Source organism: Triticum aestivum, chromosome 5D, assembly GCF_018294505.1.
Source record: "Triticum aestivum cultivar Chinese Spring chromosome 5D, IWGSC CS RefSeq v2.1, whole genome shotgun sequence".
In the NCBI taxonomy this organism is placed as follows: Eukaryota; Viridiplantae; Streptophyta; class Magnoliopsida; order Poales; family Poaceae; genus Triticum; species Triticum aestivum.
The window spans coordinates 461,658,048-461,673,339 of NC_057808.1; the positions used below are offsets into that span (position 1 = coordinate 461,658,048).

General features: G+C 42.9%; 1 protein-coding gene and 1 pseudogene across 1 annotated transcript; both read left to right on the forward strand.

Moving 5' to 3' along the window:
* The first annotated feature begins 1,883 nt into the window (after positions 1 to 1,883).
* The window catches only part of LOC123122770 (uncharacterized), an 81,358-nt pseudogene continuing 67,949 nt past the window's right edge, over positions 1,884 to 15,292 (forward strand).
* LOC123122769 (deoxyhypusine synthase-like) lies at positions 9,823 to 15,260 on the forward strand. The gene is made up of 7 exons (XM_044543108.1): positions 9,823 to 10,086; positions 10,276 to 10,443; positions 11,162 to 11,380; positions 12,020 to 12,103; positions 13,571 to 13,676; positions 13,742 to 13,977; positions 14,963 to 15,260. The coding sequence occupies exons 1-6, from the start codon at positions 9,859 to 9,861 to the stop codon at positions 13,945 to 13,947; spliced, it is 1,011 nt and encodes a 336-aa protein (XP_044399043.1). The 5' UTR covers positions 9,823 to 9,858; the 3' UTR covers positions 13,948 to 13,977; positions 14,963 to 15,260.

Below are 15,292 nucleotides of genomic sequence, written 5' to 3' on the forward strand. Positions count from 1 at the left end.
AAACTACATGAAGTCATCATCGTCATCCTCGATCGATGCAGAACTCTTGCCCTTCGACGATGAAGAACTCTTGCCCTTCGATGATGCAGAAACCTTGCTCTTCGATGATGAAGAACTCTTGCCCTTCGACGATGCAGAACCCGGAAGCGGCGGCATGAAGATATCATCTTCGTCCTCGCTCTCCTCAGTCCATAAACATGGATTATTTGCTGCAATCCTTCTGAAAGTTTCACTCTTCGGCACCACTACCTTCTTCCACCTGTCATGCAACCTAAGAAGTTCTTTACGTACCTCCTCATAGGTCCTTTCAGGCCACCCAGACCTACGTAATTGGTGAGCCAACTCATTCATTATGGTGTCACTACCGGTGAGTTCGTCCCATGGAACTATCCTATTATCCATCCTAAAATCGGTAGCTAGCCTCAGAAGAGTCTTGCTCATCCCAGGGTGAAAACTACGATCGAAAGGATAATGGGACATCTCAACTACACTACACTGCAATGCTGATCCACCTCCGTCTGAAGGGGGTTTTATAGTTAGACAGGAGAAAATGGCGGGAAAGCGAGCTCCAGTATGGCGGGAAATGGGTGGCGGGAAAAGGGTGGCGGGAAAGAGTTGGCGGGAAATGGGTGGCGGGAAACGGGTGCCGGAAAACGAGAGGCGGGAAAGGGTTGGCGGGAAATGGGTGGCGGGAAAGGGGTGGCGGGAAATGGGTGGCGGGAAAGCGAGCTCCAGTATGGCGTGAAATGGGTGGCGGGAAACGGGTGGCAGGACAGAGTTGGCGGGAAATGGGTGGCGGGAAACGGGTGCCGGAAAACGGGTGGACGAGTGGCGGGAAAGGGTTGACGGGAAAGGGGTGGCGGGAAACGGGTGGCGGGAAATGGGTGGCGGGAAAGGGTTCTGCGGAATACGTCAAAGTTTTACAAAATAAACAACCGATCGTTCAAAAAAAAATGGTAGCCACGCACCAGTCGGCCCACAGCAAGCCTAGTCGGCCCACTGCAGGCCTATCGGCCAACTGCAGGCCGACTGGGCCTGATCTGGGCGCCGACAGCCCAATCGGCCAGCAGCAAGCTGATGGGCCACCAGTCGGCCTGCTGTGGGCTGACTGGGCTCAGTCGGCCTGCAGCGGGCCGACGGTGTATTATTTTTGAAAATTATTTTTTCAGCGTAATATTTCTGTAATTTACAAAAAAATGTATTATTTTAAAAAAATTAGCATCCAAATGGACGCGTGTCCGTTTTTCGTCCGCGGCCGGCTCATTTCTGGCCCATTTTTGAGCCGGATTTGCGTCGGCGCGGAAACGCGACGGACGCGCGCGCTCGCCTACTCCTGTCTCCGGGCCCGCTGGTCTGTGGCACATTGGCCTCCCGTCTCTCCCCCCGGCCAACAAGCAACCATCACCCGCCTCCTCCGTCGCCGCCGCCGACGCCCATTTTTTCCGGTGACTATTCCAGCTGCCGCCGCCTCCACATCCGCCCAGCAACGCCGCCCCTTCCCCCCGCCGCCCTCCGCCGCCGGGGAGCAAACTGCTTCCCACCGCCGTTTCCCCCACCGCACAGCCGTCTGCGACCAAGAAGCCGCCTCGCCGCCCCTGCCACATCCGACCGGCACGCTCGTAGGACGCCGTCACACTCGTCGGACACCGGCAGGGCAGCTAGCTGGTCTGTGGGCGTCGCGACTCCCCTCGCCGGCCGTCTCCTACGTCGGCGCCCGCAAGCTGTTCGACAGTTTGCCAAGGTACGAAATGGACTCCGCCGACGAGTTCTTTTTCCACAATTTTCTTTGCGACTCTGACGATTCGTCATCCTATGTCGAGGAGGAGATATTGGCTGCCGTGTTGGTCCACCACCACCTCAACAGCCAGCGGCCGTTGTTCCGTGGCTCCATTCCGGGCCACCTTCCGGCGTTGAATCGCAACCGAGAGAGCGGGCATTTCCTTCTCTGGAAGGACTACTTTGATACAACAAACCCGTTGTTCAAACATCATAAATTCCGCCGCCGGTTCCGTATGAGTAGGCATGTTTTCAACCGTATTAGAGAGGGAGTGGTTGGTTATGATGACTACTTCGAGTGCAAAGAGGATGCCGTCGGCAAGATTGGTTTCTCCTCTTATCAGAAATGCACTGCCGCCATCCGAATGCTTGCATACGGAGTGCCCGGTGATCTCATTGACGAGTACGTCCGTATGAGCGAGTCTACATGCCTAGAGTCCCTGTATAAGTTCTGCAAGGCTGTTATTGCTATGTTTGGCCCCGAGTACTTGAGAGAGCCGACAACTGAAGATACAGCCCGTTTGTTGGAGATGAATGCCAGCAGGGGCTTCCCGGGGATGCTTGGCAGCATAGACTTCATGCACTGGGAGTGGAAGAACTGCCCTTCTACTTGGCAAGGGCAGTATAAGGGACATGTCAGGGCTTGCATTGTCATACTAGAGGCCGTGGCGTCTCAAGATCTCTGGATCTGGCACTCTTTCTTTGGCATGGCTGGATCACACAATGATATCAACGTGCTTCAGCGCTCGCCGGTGTTTGCTAGGCTTGCCGAAGGCAACAGCCCACCGGTGAACTATATTGTCAACGGCTACAACTACGACAAAGGGTACTATCTGGGTGACGGTATCTATCCTCAGTGGACCACTATTGTCAAGACAATACCCAACCCTGTCGGAGAGAAAAGGAAAAGATTTGCCCAAGAGCAAGAGAGTGCTAGAAAGGGTGTCGAGCGTGCCTTTGGTGTTTTGCAATCTCGATGGGGCATCGTTCGGTATCCTGCTAATACTTGGAGCACGCAGAAACCGTGGGAGGTGATGACTGCTTGTGTGATCATGCACAATATGATCGTAGAAGACGAGCGCCCGGAACGTCTGTACGATCAAGGCTTTCAGTTTCAGGGTGAGAATGTTGTGCCTGAGCATGGAGTAGCGACAACATTTGAGCAGTTCACTCAATTTCATGAAGACATGCGTGATTGGGAAACTCACATGTAACTGCAAAATGATTTGGTTGAGTATATGTGGGCTCATGTTGGCAACCAATAGATGTATCTTCTTTTATTCGTTTGCAAAACTATGTGAAACATTTTTACTTGTATTTGGCTTGTAAAACTTTACTATTTATTTGGGCGGCCAGACTAAACCTTTTTATTTGATAATATGTTGAATGCAAATCAATGTACAATTGGGCGGCCAGTCGGCCACGCCGGCAGTGGATCATCCTCATGGAGGAGGTGAGGGGCGCACGAAAGGAGGTAGACCTTCGGTGTCACCTTGGGGAAAGCTCACCAAAGCAGGATTTCGGGCTATGGGTTGACGCGTTGGGTGCACTGTCGACCCAAATGCAAATCTGGACGGACGCCGGGCAGGCGGCCGACCCAAACGGACAAAAAACGGACAAATGCGCCGTCCGTTTGGGTCGGCCCATTGGAGTTGCTCTAGCATAAGGGATGTGATACGATTTCTGGGTCAACATTGGTGAATGCTCCAACTTTGTATCACGCGTGCAAACCTGAAAACAAAACAGGTTCAAATATCATTTTAATTTATTTTTTGCGGAATATATATTTTAATTAAAATGGTAATTTTAATTAAAAAGATATATATTTCTTTTTTTAAAAAATACATCGTTTTATTAAGAAACTGTTTAGCAGAAGTATGACTAGTTGCCTTGAGATATTTGCTCCGGTTACTTTAACGCATGCACCAAATATACGGTGACACAGGTTCATTGGTTACAGGAGATGTCTAGTCACCAACCAAGCACGTTCTGGCCAAGCTAAAAAGTTTGTCACCTAGGGTTACTTGGTCACTATAAAATGCAACTCCCTCCATTTCAAATACTTCGAATATTAGGTGTCATTAGGACAAATCTTTGACCGACAATTACACTATTAATAAGTAACTTCTGTGAGAAAACATATAATTACAAAGAAATTATAAGGAAAATTGATTAGTGGGCTTGCTAAAAATCATAAGAAAAATGATGTGTCTATTTTGCAATACGCGAATGAAACTATTCTTGTGTTCCAAGATGATTTAAACCAAGCTAGAAATGTGAAAAAAAAAAATAAGTTTGTTTGAGATTATGTCTGGTTTGAAAATTAATTTCCACAAAAGTGAGGTGATTTGTATTGGGATGGAAGAGGACAGAGTTAGGGTATGTTTGGATGCCGCCCCAGCTCGCCTTACCAACGCGTGGGCACGCCAAAATTTTGGCGTAGCATTCTACCGCCCGTGTTTTGCCAAAAAGTTGGCGTGGAAATGAACTATGAACGTTGATGCGGTGTTGGCGAGCCAAATTATTGGTCTTCATCCAAACAAACGCCCACACTTGGTCAACGACCAAATTTTTGGCAGGCAGCTATGGGCACCAATCCAAACACCCCCTTTAAACTCTTTGAAGAAATTCTGACATGTAAAAAAGGGACTCTTCCCTTTAAATATCTGGGAATACCAATGGATGGAAAAAGGTTGAAGGGAAGTGACTGGAATCCGTCTATTAACAAAATGGAGCTGGTTAGGTAGGCTTCTACATATTGCTGGTAGAACTACTTTAATAAATTCTTCCTTGACCAGTCTAATCTTATTCATGCTTTCCTTCTATGGGATACCCAGAGGGGTGAAGAAGAAATTGGACTGACCTAGGGCTGGTTTTTTGTGGAGTGGGGAAAAGAATAAACAGAATATCATTTGGTGGCATGGGAAAAAGTTTGCAGACCTAAAGGTGGGAGGCCTAGGGATTTTAGGTCTGGAAATAATGAACATTGCCTTGATATCTAAGTGGTTGTGGAAACTTTTCAATGAAAAAAGTCTATGGCAAAGAATTTTGAGGGATAAATATATTGGGAATTCCACTTTGGGACAAATTCAAAAGAAACAGGGGGACTCACATTTTTGGCAGGGTTTGCTGGGTTGTAAAGAAGTATTCATGACTTGCTGTAAATTTAATGTGGGGATGGGAAGAAAACCAGATTTTGGGAAGACAAATGGATTGGGAAAGAAACCCTATTAGTTTCTTTTCCTAATCTATATAATATCTCTCTTAATTTACATGTTACAGTTTTTGATGCCATATCTTTTGGTCTTGCTACACTTAAATTTCGTAGAGCTTTGGTAGGAGATAAGGCAGTTCAATGGCAGGAATTGATGAAACTCTGTGGGATGGTTACTCTAAGTGAAAATGAAGACAAACTCTCCTGGATACCAAAAGTGTCAGGAGAATACAATGTTAAATCTTTCTATTCTATGTTACAGATTGGAGAAAAATGTCCGAATAGATTCTTATGGAAAATCAAAATCCCTCCTAGAGTAAAGACCTTTATTTGGTTGGTTACAAAAAAAAGTATACTAACCATAGACGTTTTACTGCACAGAGATGCGAGGAATGGTGTTTGTTTTGTGGGAAAAAATGAGTCTATAAATTTGTAGGGGTGGCAGCCTTAATGTGGAGCATATAGAAAACCAGAAATTTAGCTTGTTTTCAACATGTCTGGCTTGCTGATCCTGGTGTGGTAATGTTTAAAATGTCACATTGGATTAATGATCGGAGTTTTTTGCAGGTGAGGGAGGACGCAAAGGTGGAGCTGCAACGGGTCGCAAAAACTTCTGGATCGAGTCCCCAGTGAGATTTTCCAAGTGAGAAGAGGGTGGGCATCCTGGATCCCCAGATTGAACGATGGCTGAGGACAAAAAATGGTGCTGCCTGAAGATGTTTGGAGCTGAAGTAAAGTGATAATAGGGGAGGATTAGAATTTAGGCTTAGGGGTGCTGCTGAGGCTTGAAAAATGTAATATTTTTTGTAGTTATGTTTTCATATCCTGCCTACTACTTGGGTTGCAAGTGTGGGGCTTGGAGAGTGTGTTGCTCGTATGAGAGGTGGAGGTGTGTTTTGGCTGTTAAAAACAAAGACTATTGTTTCGTTAATGAAATCGGGGAAGAATCCCTTTTATTCAAGAAAAAAATATTACTTTAGATATGAATATATATAGCGATATCAATTTTATGTACATAAAGTATATACTAATAGCGTAATTATTGATCAAAAACTTGTCGTAACAAAATCTAATATGCGAAGTAATTTGAAATGAAGATAGTACTGTTTCTCTAACTATTAAATGCTTGTAGTCACTGATGACTAATTTCCTAACCATGGCTAATTATTAAAAAGAACGAAAAAAACAAAATATGCATCGTCGACAATGCTTAGTGACATCACTAAGTACATATACACTTGACTAACTTCCTAGCATATACACTTGACTAACTTCCTAGTATATATACACTTGACTAACATCACTAAGTACATATACGCATCTATCTCATGCTTTAGACTTCTACATGGTTTGTGCTATCAAATCAACAGTATGATCCGGAAATTTTGGTGGGACAGTAGGAAAGGAGAAAGAAAAGTTGCTTGGGTATCATGGGAGAAGATGACTCAACCAAAACATATGGGAGGGTCGGGATTCCGAGATATTGAGTTATTTAATATGGTGATGTTAGCGAAACAGGTTTGGAGATTAATCCAAGATTACAATTCATTAAGTACTCAAATTCTACGTGCGGTGTATTACCCAAACACAAATTTGTTGGAAGCAGAGTTAGGAAGTTCACCATCTCAGATTTGGCGAGGAAACATGGAAGGAAGAGACACTCTCAAGTTGGGTCTTATAAAGCGTATTGGTACTGGTGAGGATACCAAAATCTGGGAACAAAATTGGTTACCAGGGGATTATAAGTTGAGACCAGTTGTGGCAAAAACCACGGATCCCCCCACTATGTTTGCTGATCTTATTGACCTGGTGAATGTTGTTTGGAATCAAAACTTGCTGGAAGAGCATTTTTTTTCAGATGGACAAGGATATTATTTTGAGTATACCTTTTAAGTTCTAGAAGACAAGCTGATTTTTGGGCATGGCATTATGAAAAAAGTGGTGTTTTCACGGTCCGATCAGCTTACAGAATGTTCGTGAACATAAAAAAACAGAGAGAGGACCGGCTTGAACATAGATGTGGACAATCCAACGTAGAGGGAGCAGAGTATTTGCTTGGAGGCTTGCAAAAATGTCATTGCCAACAGGGGCTGTTCGTATGCACCGTGAGATGGCTAGCAACACTTTATGTACAATATGCAATGCTTCGGCTGATTCTTGGAGGCATTCATTGCTTGATTGCAATATGGCAAGGGCTGTTTGGGCACTAGTGGATGATGAGCTAGTTGAGCATATGATTTCAAATCGGTCACCTGATGTGAGCATATGACTATTTTGGTTATTTGATACCCTACCTCAAAATGATCTCGCAAGAGTGTTGGTTACCATGTGGTCGATTTGGTGGGCAAGGGGAAGAGCAATTCATGACAAACCAGAATCCTTTATCCACCATTTGCTTCATCAACAAATATTTAGAAGTGTTGGATATATTGAACAAATGTGTACGGATCTGCTCTGCTGCACCAAAACTAGTAGATGGAAAAGCTAAGATGAAGTGGATTTCCCCTGGTGATTTTAGATATAAGATAAATGTTGATGGGGGTCTGTCTAGGGACGGCCGCAGGGGTGCGGCTGCTGCTGTTTGCCGGGACGCTAATGGAGCCTTCCTGGGTGCTTCTGCTGTTGTCATCGAAGGGCTCGTCGATCCTGCTAATCTTGAGGTTGTTGCATGCAACGAGGCACTTGATTTAGCACTTGATCTCAACGTCAGTTCCATCAAAGTGGCCTCTGATTCCCTTGAGGTGATTTCCATCCTGAGAAGTAAGGCCTCATGTGCTTATGCTACAATCGTGAGAGATATTGATCAACGTTCACTAGCTTTTGAGGAGGTGTATTTTGTTCACGAAGGAAGACAAGCCAATACTGAAGCTCAGAAGTTAGTAAATGCGGTTGCTTCCTTAGGTGTTGGCCGACATATTTGGCTGGGCACTATTCCTGATATTACTTGTATCCCATGGAACGTCTTGAATAAATAAAAGGCCATGTTCTACTAAAAAAACATAACAAGAAGAAATTTGTCTAGAAAAACGTAACAAGAAGAATTAGAAAAACCTATCAACTAGCACGAATCTCAACACATAATGATCGAACAGCTGAAACACATGACTAAGATTTGGCTAATTCTCAGTCGACTGAGTGAGATTTAGCAGACCCATTTATACATATATAATCTACTTATATGTTTTTTCATAAAACTTCAAAATGCCCTTTTTAGAAAACTTAAAAATGAGTTTCCAAAAATTTAATAGTTTCATGGAGTTTGGGAGACTGGAGCCTATTTTACATTTCTAGAAAATTCGCATTGTGATGAACTGATGATGCCCCAATCAGACAATATATTTCTTTGAGTGATATTTTTAGGTGAATTATACAACAGCAACCTCCAGCAAGGATCCTTGGTGGCGATCGGTGGCTGCAAATCTGCAATGCTGTACAAGGATCTGCAGGACGGGAGCGCGTGAGCGGCGTGGGCTTGCTGGTGGGGCGGGCAGACAGCGGATGAGGTTGCTGGCCATGACCCCACCATGAGGGCGATGTCAAGGGTGAACAGCAAGTCCAGGAAACCCGTGTTAAACGTGTCTCTAGCAAATGTAGGGATGGCAGTTTTGTCCATGGGTATGGGTACCCGCGGGTACCCTACCCAAAAACAATGGGCATGGGCAAGATTTGGAGATATTTTGTGCCTACGGATAATGGGTATCAATATCTGCAAAATATATGGGTAGAGTATGGGTGTGAAATTATGCCCATGAGTAACCCAGTGGATACCAAAAAAGTTAATAAATAAAAATTATTCCTATGACATGTGGGGTCAACATCCAACTCCTAAGGCCCACCTTAAGTCTCGTATTTCTTAAACTGGCCATAGCTCATAGGCCCATAATTACCTGCTCACCACTCCTCCTACGTCCTATTTTACTTTGAAAAGATCAAATCTCGATTCTTCGTTACCAGACTCATGTCCAACTCTCAATCCAGCGATCCCACATTCTCACCACCACTTCCCACGGCGTCGGGCTTCCACCACCCCCCACTCATACTCCCTTAATGCCTCCAACAGCTCACCCACCGGAGGAGACCGTGTTAGTGCTCTACTGCTTGCCCATCATTACTTGAATTTTAAACTCATTTCTCTACATTTTAAAAATTCAAATGCCGTATATTGTACCCAGTGGTTACCCATTGGGTATAGGATACCCGATGGGTATGGGCATGGGTGTCAATTTATGTCCATGGGTATTGAAATGGGTGGGTATAGACAATTTCTGTAGGTATGGGTTTGGGTAGAAGGAGGTTGTACCCGCCCATACCCTACCCATTGCCATCGCAAATGATCATTAGTTGATGAGTGGTCTCTCGGATGGTTTTACCCCATTCCACAGGGGATCAAATCTGGATTTGGCACCAATATATCTCGGTAAGGTGGATTATTTCTCGAGTGAGAGGCAACGTGTCACTCAACAGCTAGAAACATGTGTGTAACTTCGCCACCAATTTGTAACACCACTATTAGATGTGCAATACTTAGAACGCATCTAGATGTGCTTTAGCAAAAGAGCACATTCTAAATGTGCTTTAGCAAAACTGCTATTCTAATTCTGAGTAAATTAGAAGTTATGCAAATGTGTGTCTATGAGTTGTTCACTAATCTTTGCACGAGACCGACCGACATAGCACATGCAGGAGCATGCAGATCATGCATGATAACGACTTAGCCGGGCCCACCCACGTCTTCGCACGAAACACGTTTGAGCAGAGCCCTAGCATTTCTGTTTCTGGAATGGATAAGTAGGAGGAAGACCGCAAGGACAGAGGCACGCAGCCCCGCGGAACCAGGTTCGCTTCCATTTTCAAAGGATCCGGCAGAGATGGGCAGCAATGGAGGCGGCGACGGAGCAGGGTTCAACACGGACGCACTGGAGGGCGTGCGCGCCATCCTGCTGAAACCGTCCGAGTCCCTCGACGAGTCCACCAGGATCGCCGGCCCCGACTTCAACGACGCCGGCCTCAGCCTTGCCGGGATGCTCGGGTCGCTCGCCTCCACGGGTTTCCAGGCCTCCCACCTCGGCGACGCCATCGACGTCGTCAATCAGATGGTACGCCACCCGCTCTCCCCTTTCAGTTCTCCCTCGGTTGAGCATGCAACCTCTAGCTGTCCTCACCAGTCGATCACTCATATGCATGCGTGCTTCAGGAACTTGCTCTTTTCCAGAATCTCTGCTGATTTTGCCACACCCCTTGCATTTTCAGTAACTCTTTCTGCACTGTGCTTGGCTGCATTGAAGCTGGATTGGAGGCTGTCCCAGGAGAAGCCAAGCGTGGAGTGTGATGAGGCTGAACTTGACCCCAAGTACAGGGAGTCTGTGAAGTGCAAGATATTCCTCGGTTTCACTTCAAACCTTGTGTCTTCTGGCATACGGGATGTGATACGGTTTCTGGTTCAACATCACATGGTGAATGCTCCAACTCTGTCTCACGTGTGCAAACCTGAAAAAAATAACAGTATCATTTTAATTAGCTAAAATATAATTTTCAAATAAAATGATATATAAAAGATCCTTTAATTAAGAAACTGTTTAGTAGAAGTAACACACATTCATTGTTGGTTACAGGATATGTCTAGTCACCAACCAAGCATGTGGTGGCCAAGCTAAAAAGTTTGTTATGAAGGGTTGCTAGGTCACTAAATACGACGCCCTCCATTTCAAATTACTTTGGATATTAGGTGTCGTTAACACAAACATTTGACCGACAATTACACTATTAATAAGTAACTTTTGTGATCAAAATCATAATTACAAATAGATACTTCTTCATAATATGAACATAATGATACACATTTTATGTACATAAAGTACATACTAATATATTAATTGTTGATAAAGACTTGTCCTAATGAAACCTAATGTGCAAAGTAATTTGAAATGAAGATAGTACTGCTTTTTAGAATTATTAAGTGCTAGTAGTCACTCATTACTAGCTTCCTAAGCGCCTCTTTTCTAAAAAAAATGACTAGCTTCCTAACCCATGGCTAATTATTTTCCAAAAAAATGTGAAATGCCAAACTGCGCAATGGCGCTTAGTCGCTTACTAACATCACTAAGTACATAGCCACTATTGACTAACTTCCTAGCCCATGGCTAATTATTTTCCAAAAAATATGTTCTTTAGGTGGATGTTATTGTTACGAGTGCTGGGGGCATAGAGGAAGATCTCATAAAATGCCTTGGACCAACATACCGAGGTGACTTTTCTTTACCTGGAGCATTGTTGCGGTCAAAAGGACTGAACCGGATTGGAAATCTCTTGCTGCCCAATGATAACTATTGCAAGTTCGAGAAATGGATCATGCCAGTCCTTGACCAGATGCTACTAGAACAATCTACTAAGGTAGCTTCTGTTTGAATGTAATAAATTAACTATTTGAATTTTGTTTCATATACATGTATTAGCAATCAAAATGCTCCAATAATAGGGATCATGCCGACAATCCATTGTGTGTGTCATGGCTCATTGATGGTGCACATAGAATGCACCAATTAGATGCATAGTTGATAATTTTCAGAAGATGCATGAATAGGAGTAGGCTACTCACACGATTGCGCCATTTCACGGCAGTGCATCATGGTCATCGTGGAAGAAAATTACCAATTGTGCAAAGTTCGTAATTTGCAAAATGTTTCACAATCGTACATGATGTGATGCTTCATAAACTTTGTTATAAGTTCATTGCATGAATTTCCTTACTTTCAGATGTATGCATAACCCATGTCACTTACGACGACCAATGCATAACTTTCTAGCAAATACATGGATGGAAATACTATGAAGTGTTGTCAAACCAAATGCATGATCTCGCTTTATAATTATTGCACAAATTGCTGAAAACAACATAGAGACGGTTGCGCGTTAGTTGATATTTGGTGTTCTCTAGTTAAACCATCGTTTTCTAAAATGTGAATTCATTGTTAGAACTTGTCTATCAGTATTTATACTTCTGTTACTTCATGAATTTCCTGTTAACTGCAGAATGTATGGACACCATCAAAGGTGATTGGTCGTCTTGGTAAAGAAATAAATGATGAAAGCTCCTACCTTTATTGGGCGCACAAGGTAACATGATTTTTGAATAAACCTTAGATTCTTACAAACTATCATAGAAGTGTATAAATGTCGATCATATTTTATAAGCGCGTAAACAGCTAGTTTGGGTAAGCAATGAGACAGGAAGTAGACTATAGCGTAACCTCTGGCAACCACTGCCATGTATCCCGCCGTTATCACAAAAACGATGCATGAGTGCATGGTTGGGTCGAATGTCAGTGTGTGTAGTGGCCCCAAGGCCTTGTTCATATTGTGAGGTGTTTAGGAATTCTTGCTGAGGAAAATGAACATGACTATTTTTGTTTAGGTTTTAGCTTGTGCGCTCCCAACACCCACAAGACCCCATTAGGCAATCCCATTTTCAAGCACATGCAAGACCCTCTTCATTTTATTTTCAGTGCATCCAAACCCTCAAAATCATCAATTATTATTTTTAGCAATAAATAATTCGACTAAAATAGAACACTAGGAGGAACTATAACCTCACCCTCCATTTACTACTAGGTTTGCTACTGATGATATGGAGATGTGTGTGTGTGTGTGTGTGTGTCGAGGGGGGGGGGGGTATTATCCTCATATATTCTAATCTTATTCTCAATAATTTATTGATATGAAGTCCCGCAGCAACGCGCGAGGTTTTAGCATATTTCTTTTAACATACACCTCAACAAGTAACCATGCATGGGAGAAGGCCCATCTCAACATGCAATCATGCATGGAAAAAAAATCTCATCTCAACATCCAGTCGTGTAATAATCAAATACAATAAATATATCTGCTTTTAGTTTTAGTTTTCGCAGATATTAAATATATTGAAACCAATTCTTGCAGCAACACGCAAGGTATCATCAGTATATAGCAATTCCTACAGCAATACAATGCCACCTCAACATACAACTATGCATGAGAAAGACCCACCTCAACATTCCGCCATGCATGGAAAAAGGCTCCATTTGATTATGCCACTTATATGCAATAAATAGTTTACAATTATATGATAATCAAACACAATAGATCACATGTTTTTCCAGTTTCAGTTCTCACATTATTAATCCAAAAATTCATGTTCCATACAACCAATATTATTGAAATATATTGCAACTAGTTCCCGCAACAACGCATGATGCATCATTTAGTTTGATGAACACTTATAACAAGTGTTTGGGTCAAATACACGGTACAACCTGAATCACAAAAAGAGGTGCTTCTCCACCCACCATCGGCTTAATCGATCTTTATAGTTCCCACTGAGGAAGCATGAATCCTAAACATGGGAACAATTGCTATTTTTGAACGCACTATTATTTTCTCAAAGTCTAGGCGTGGTTGATTGACTTTTACTTTATCGTGTCTTTCACTTTATTCCTTAGAGAATATGTTTTGCATTAGATTTCTTTTTTTCTTTTGAATCTTCATTTCAAAGGCAATTATGCCAGGACTGAAGTTATATAGTGCTGACTCTTTAAAATTGGCCAGAACAATATTCCTGTATATTGCCCAGCATTAACTGATGGATCAATTGGGGACATGTTGTTTTGCCATGCCGTTCACAATCCTGGACTTATCATAGACATTGTACAAGGTAAATTGTGTTGTAATTACTTCAGTTACTTTATTTATGATTTCAAATGCTTGAAAGTTTTGCAGATGTAAGGCTGATGAATGATGAAGCTATTCATGCTACCCCAAGGAAGACAGGGGTTATAATTCTTGGTGGAGGCCTCCCAAAGCATCATATATGCAATGCAAATATGCTTCGCAATGGTGCAGATTATGCCGTATATATCAACACGGCTCAAGAGTTTGATGGTAGTGATTCAGGAGCGCATCCTGATGAAGCAGTTTCATGGTGAAAGATTAAGGGTTCAGCAAAACCTATAAAGGTATATACATGTTGAAAAAATAAGTCATTTTTTAATTAAATAGTCTAAAATAATATTAGGATAGCGGTGTTGGCAATATTAATCACATATGAGAAACTAGACATTCAAGTTTATATAAAATAGTAAACTAGCACATCCGCCAGATTTGAACTAATAAGAAAGTGCAAGAATGAACAAAGGAGATTAGAACACATACGTTGGTAGAAATGATCGTGTCATTCAAGGTGTCGTTGAACCATTGAGTTGAAGATATCGTAGTAGAAGTAGTTGGTCAAATGAGAGCAACTGCTCCTTAGATGGTCAGGCGTAGTTCTACAGGCATGCATTCCGGTGGTGCTATCGATGCGGTTCTCAAGATGGGAAAGCCAAAGAGCAATGCGTAAAAAAGGGAGCAATGACAGTGGTGCATTCGTGGGTATGCACTCGGCTAGGACGTGGGAGGGTTAATCACAATTGGATTGGTAACTAACCCACTCAGTGAATCAATCGGATCAATCATTACCCCCCCCCCCCCCCCCCCTTAACTTAGCTTTGTGTGGCGAGCCAAGAGAGTGAGCGAGCGAGCATGTTATAGTCGAATGTTCTCATGTTTTAGGAAGGTATAAGCAAGAAACCCTTTATTTGTTGGCCTTCTCTTAGCTACCACCACAAATGAGCCTTTGAAAGTTTTGCACGAATTATTGTGTAACATGGTTCCAAACCTATATGTTCCAACCAATATGTACCAACACAATCTCAAATGGTTTTGTTTTTATATTTTACATACTACTAGACTCTAGTTACTGAAATGTTCCATAGGTGCATAGACAATGATGCACATGTGAGGCATTGTCTTGAACTACCTTCAATTTTTTTTGCATTGTAGAACACTGCAGCTTTAGAGTCTATGCACTTCTATGAGACATAATGGTGCTATGCAATGATGCTATACAACCTATTTGATTATTACTAATGCAATATGACATCTGAGCTTTTGGAAATGCAGGTTCATTGCGATGCGACTATCGCTTTTCCCTTACTTGTTGCTGCAACATTTGCACATAAGTTTCATGGTGCGAATTGAACCAAATGGCGTGGAAATAAGGAACCTTGAATTGTTTTGCTATTCATTTCCAACACCATTGCTATGTACTCTTACTTATTCCTTTTTTCATTGTCGCATGAGGTTCCAGTTGTATGTTTCAATGAGATTGTACATGGTGTCCAACATAATGGTTTCCATGTGTGTCCTTGTTTATCTGGTTACTTGACTGAAGTTTGACTTATAACACTACTACAGAGAATATCATTGTGTACGTGAAAAATATGTCCTCAC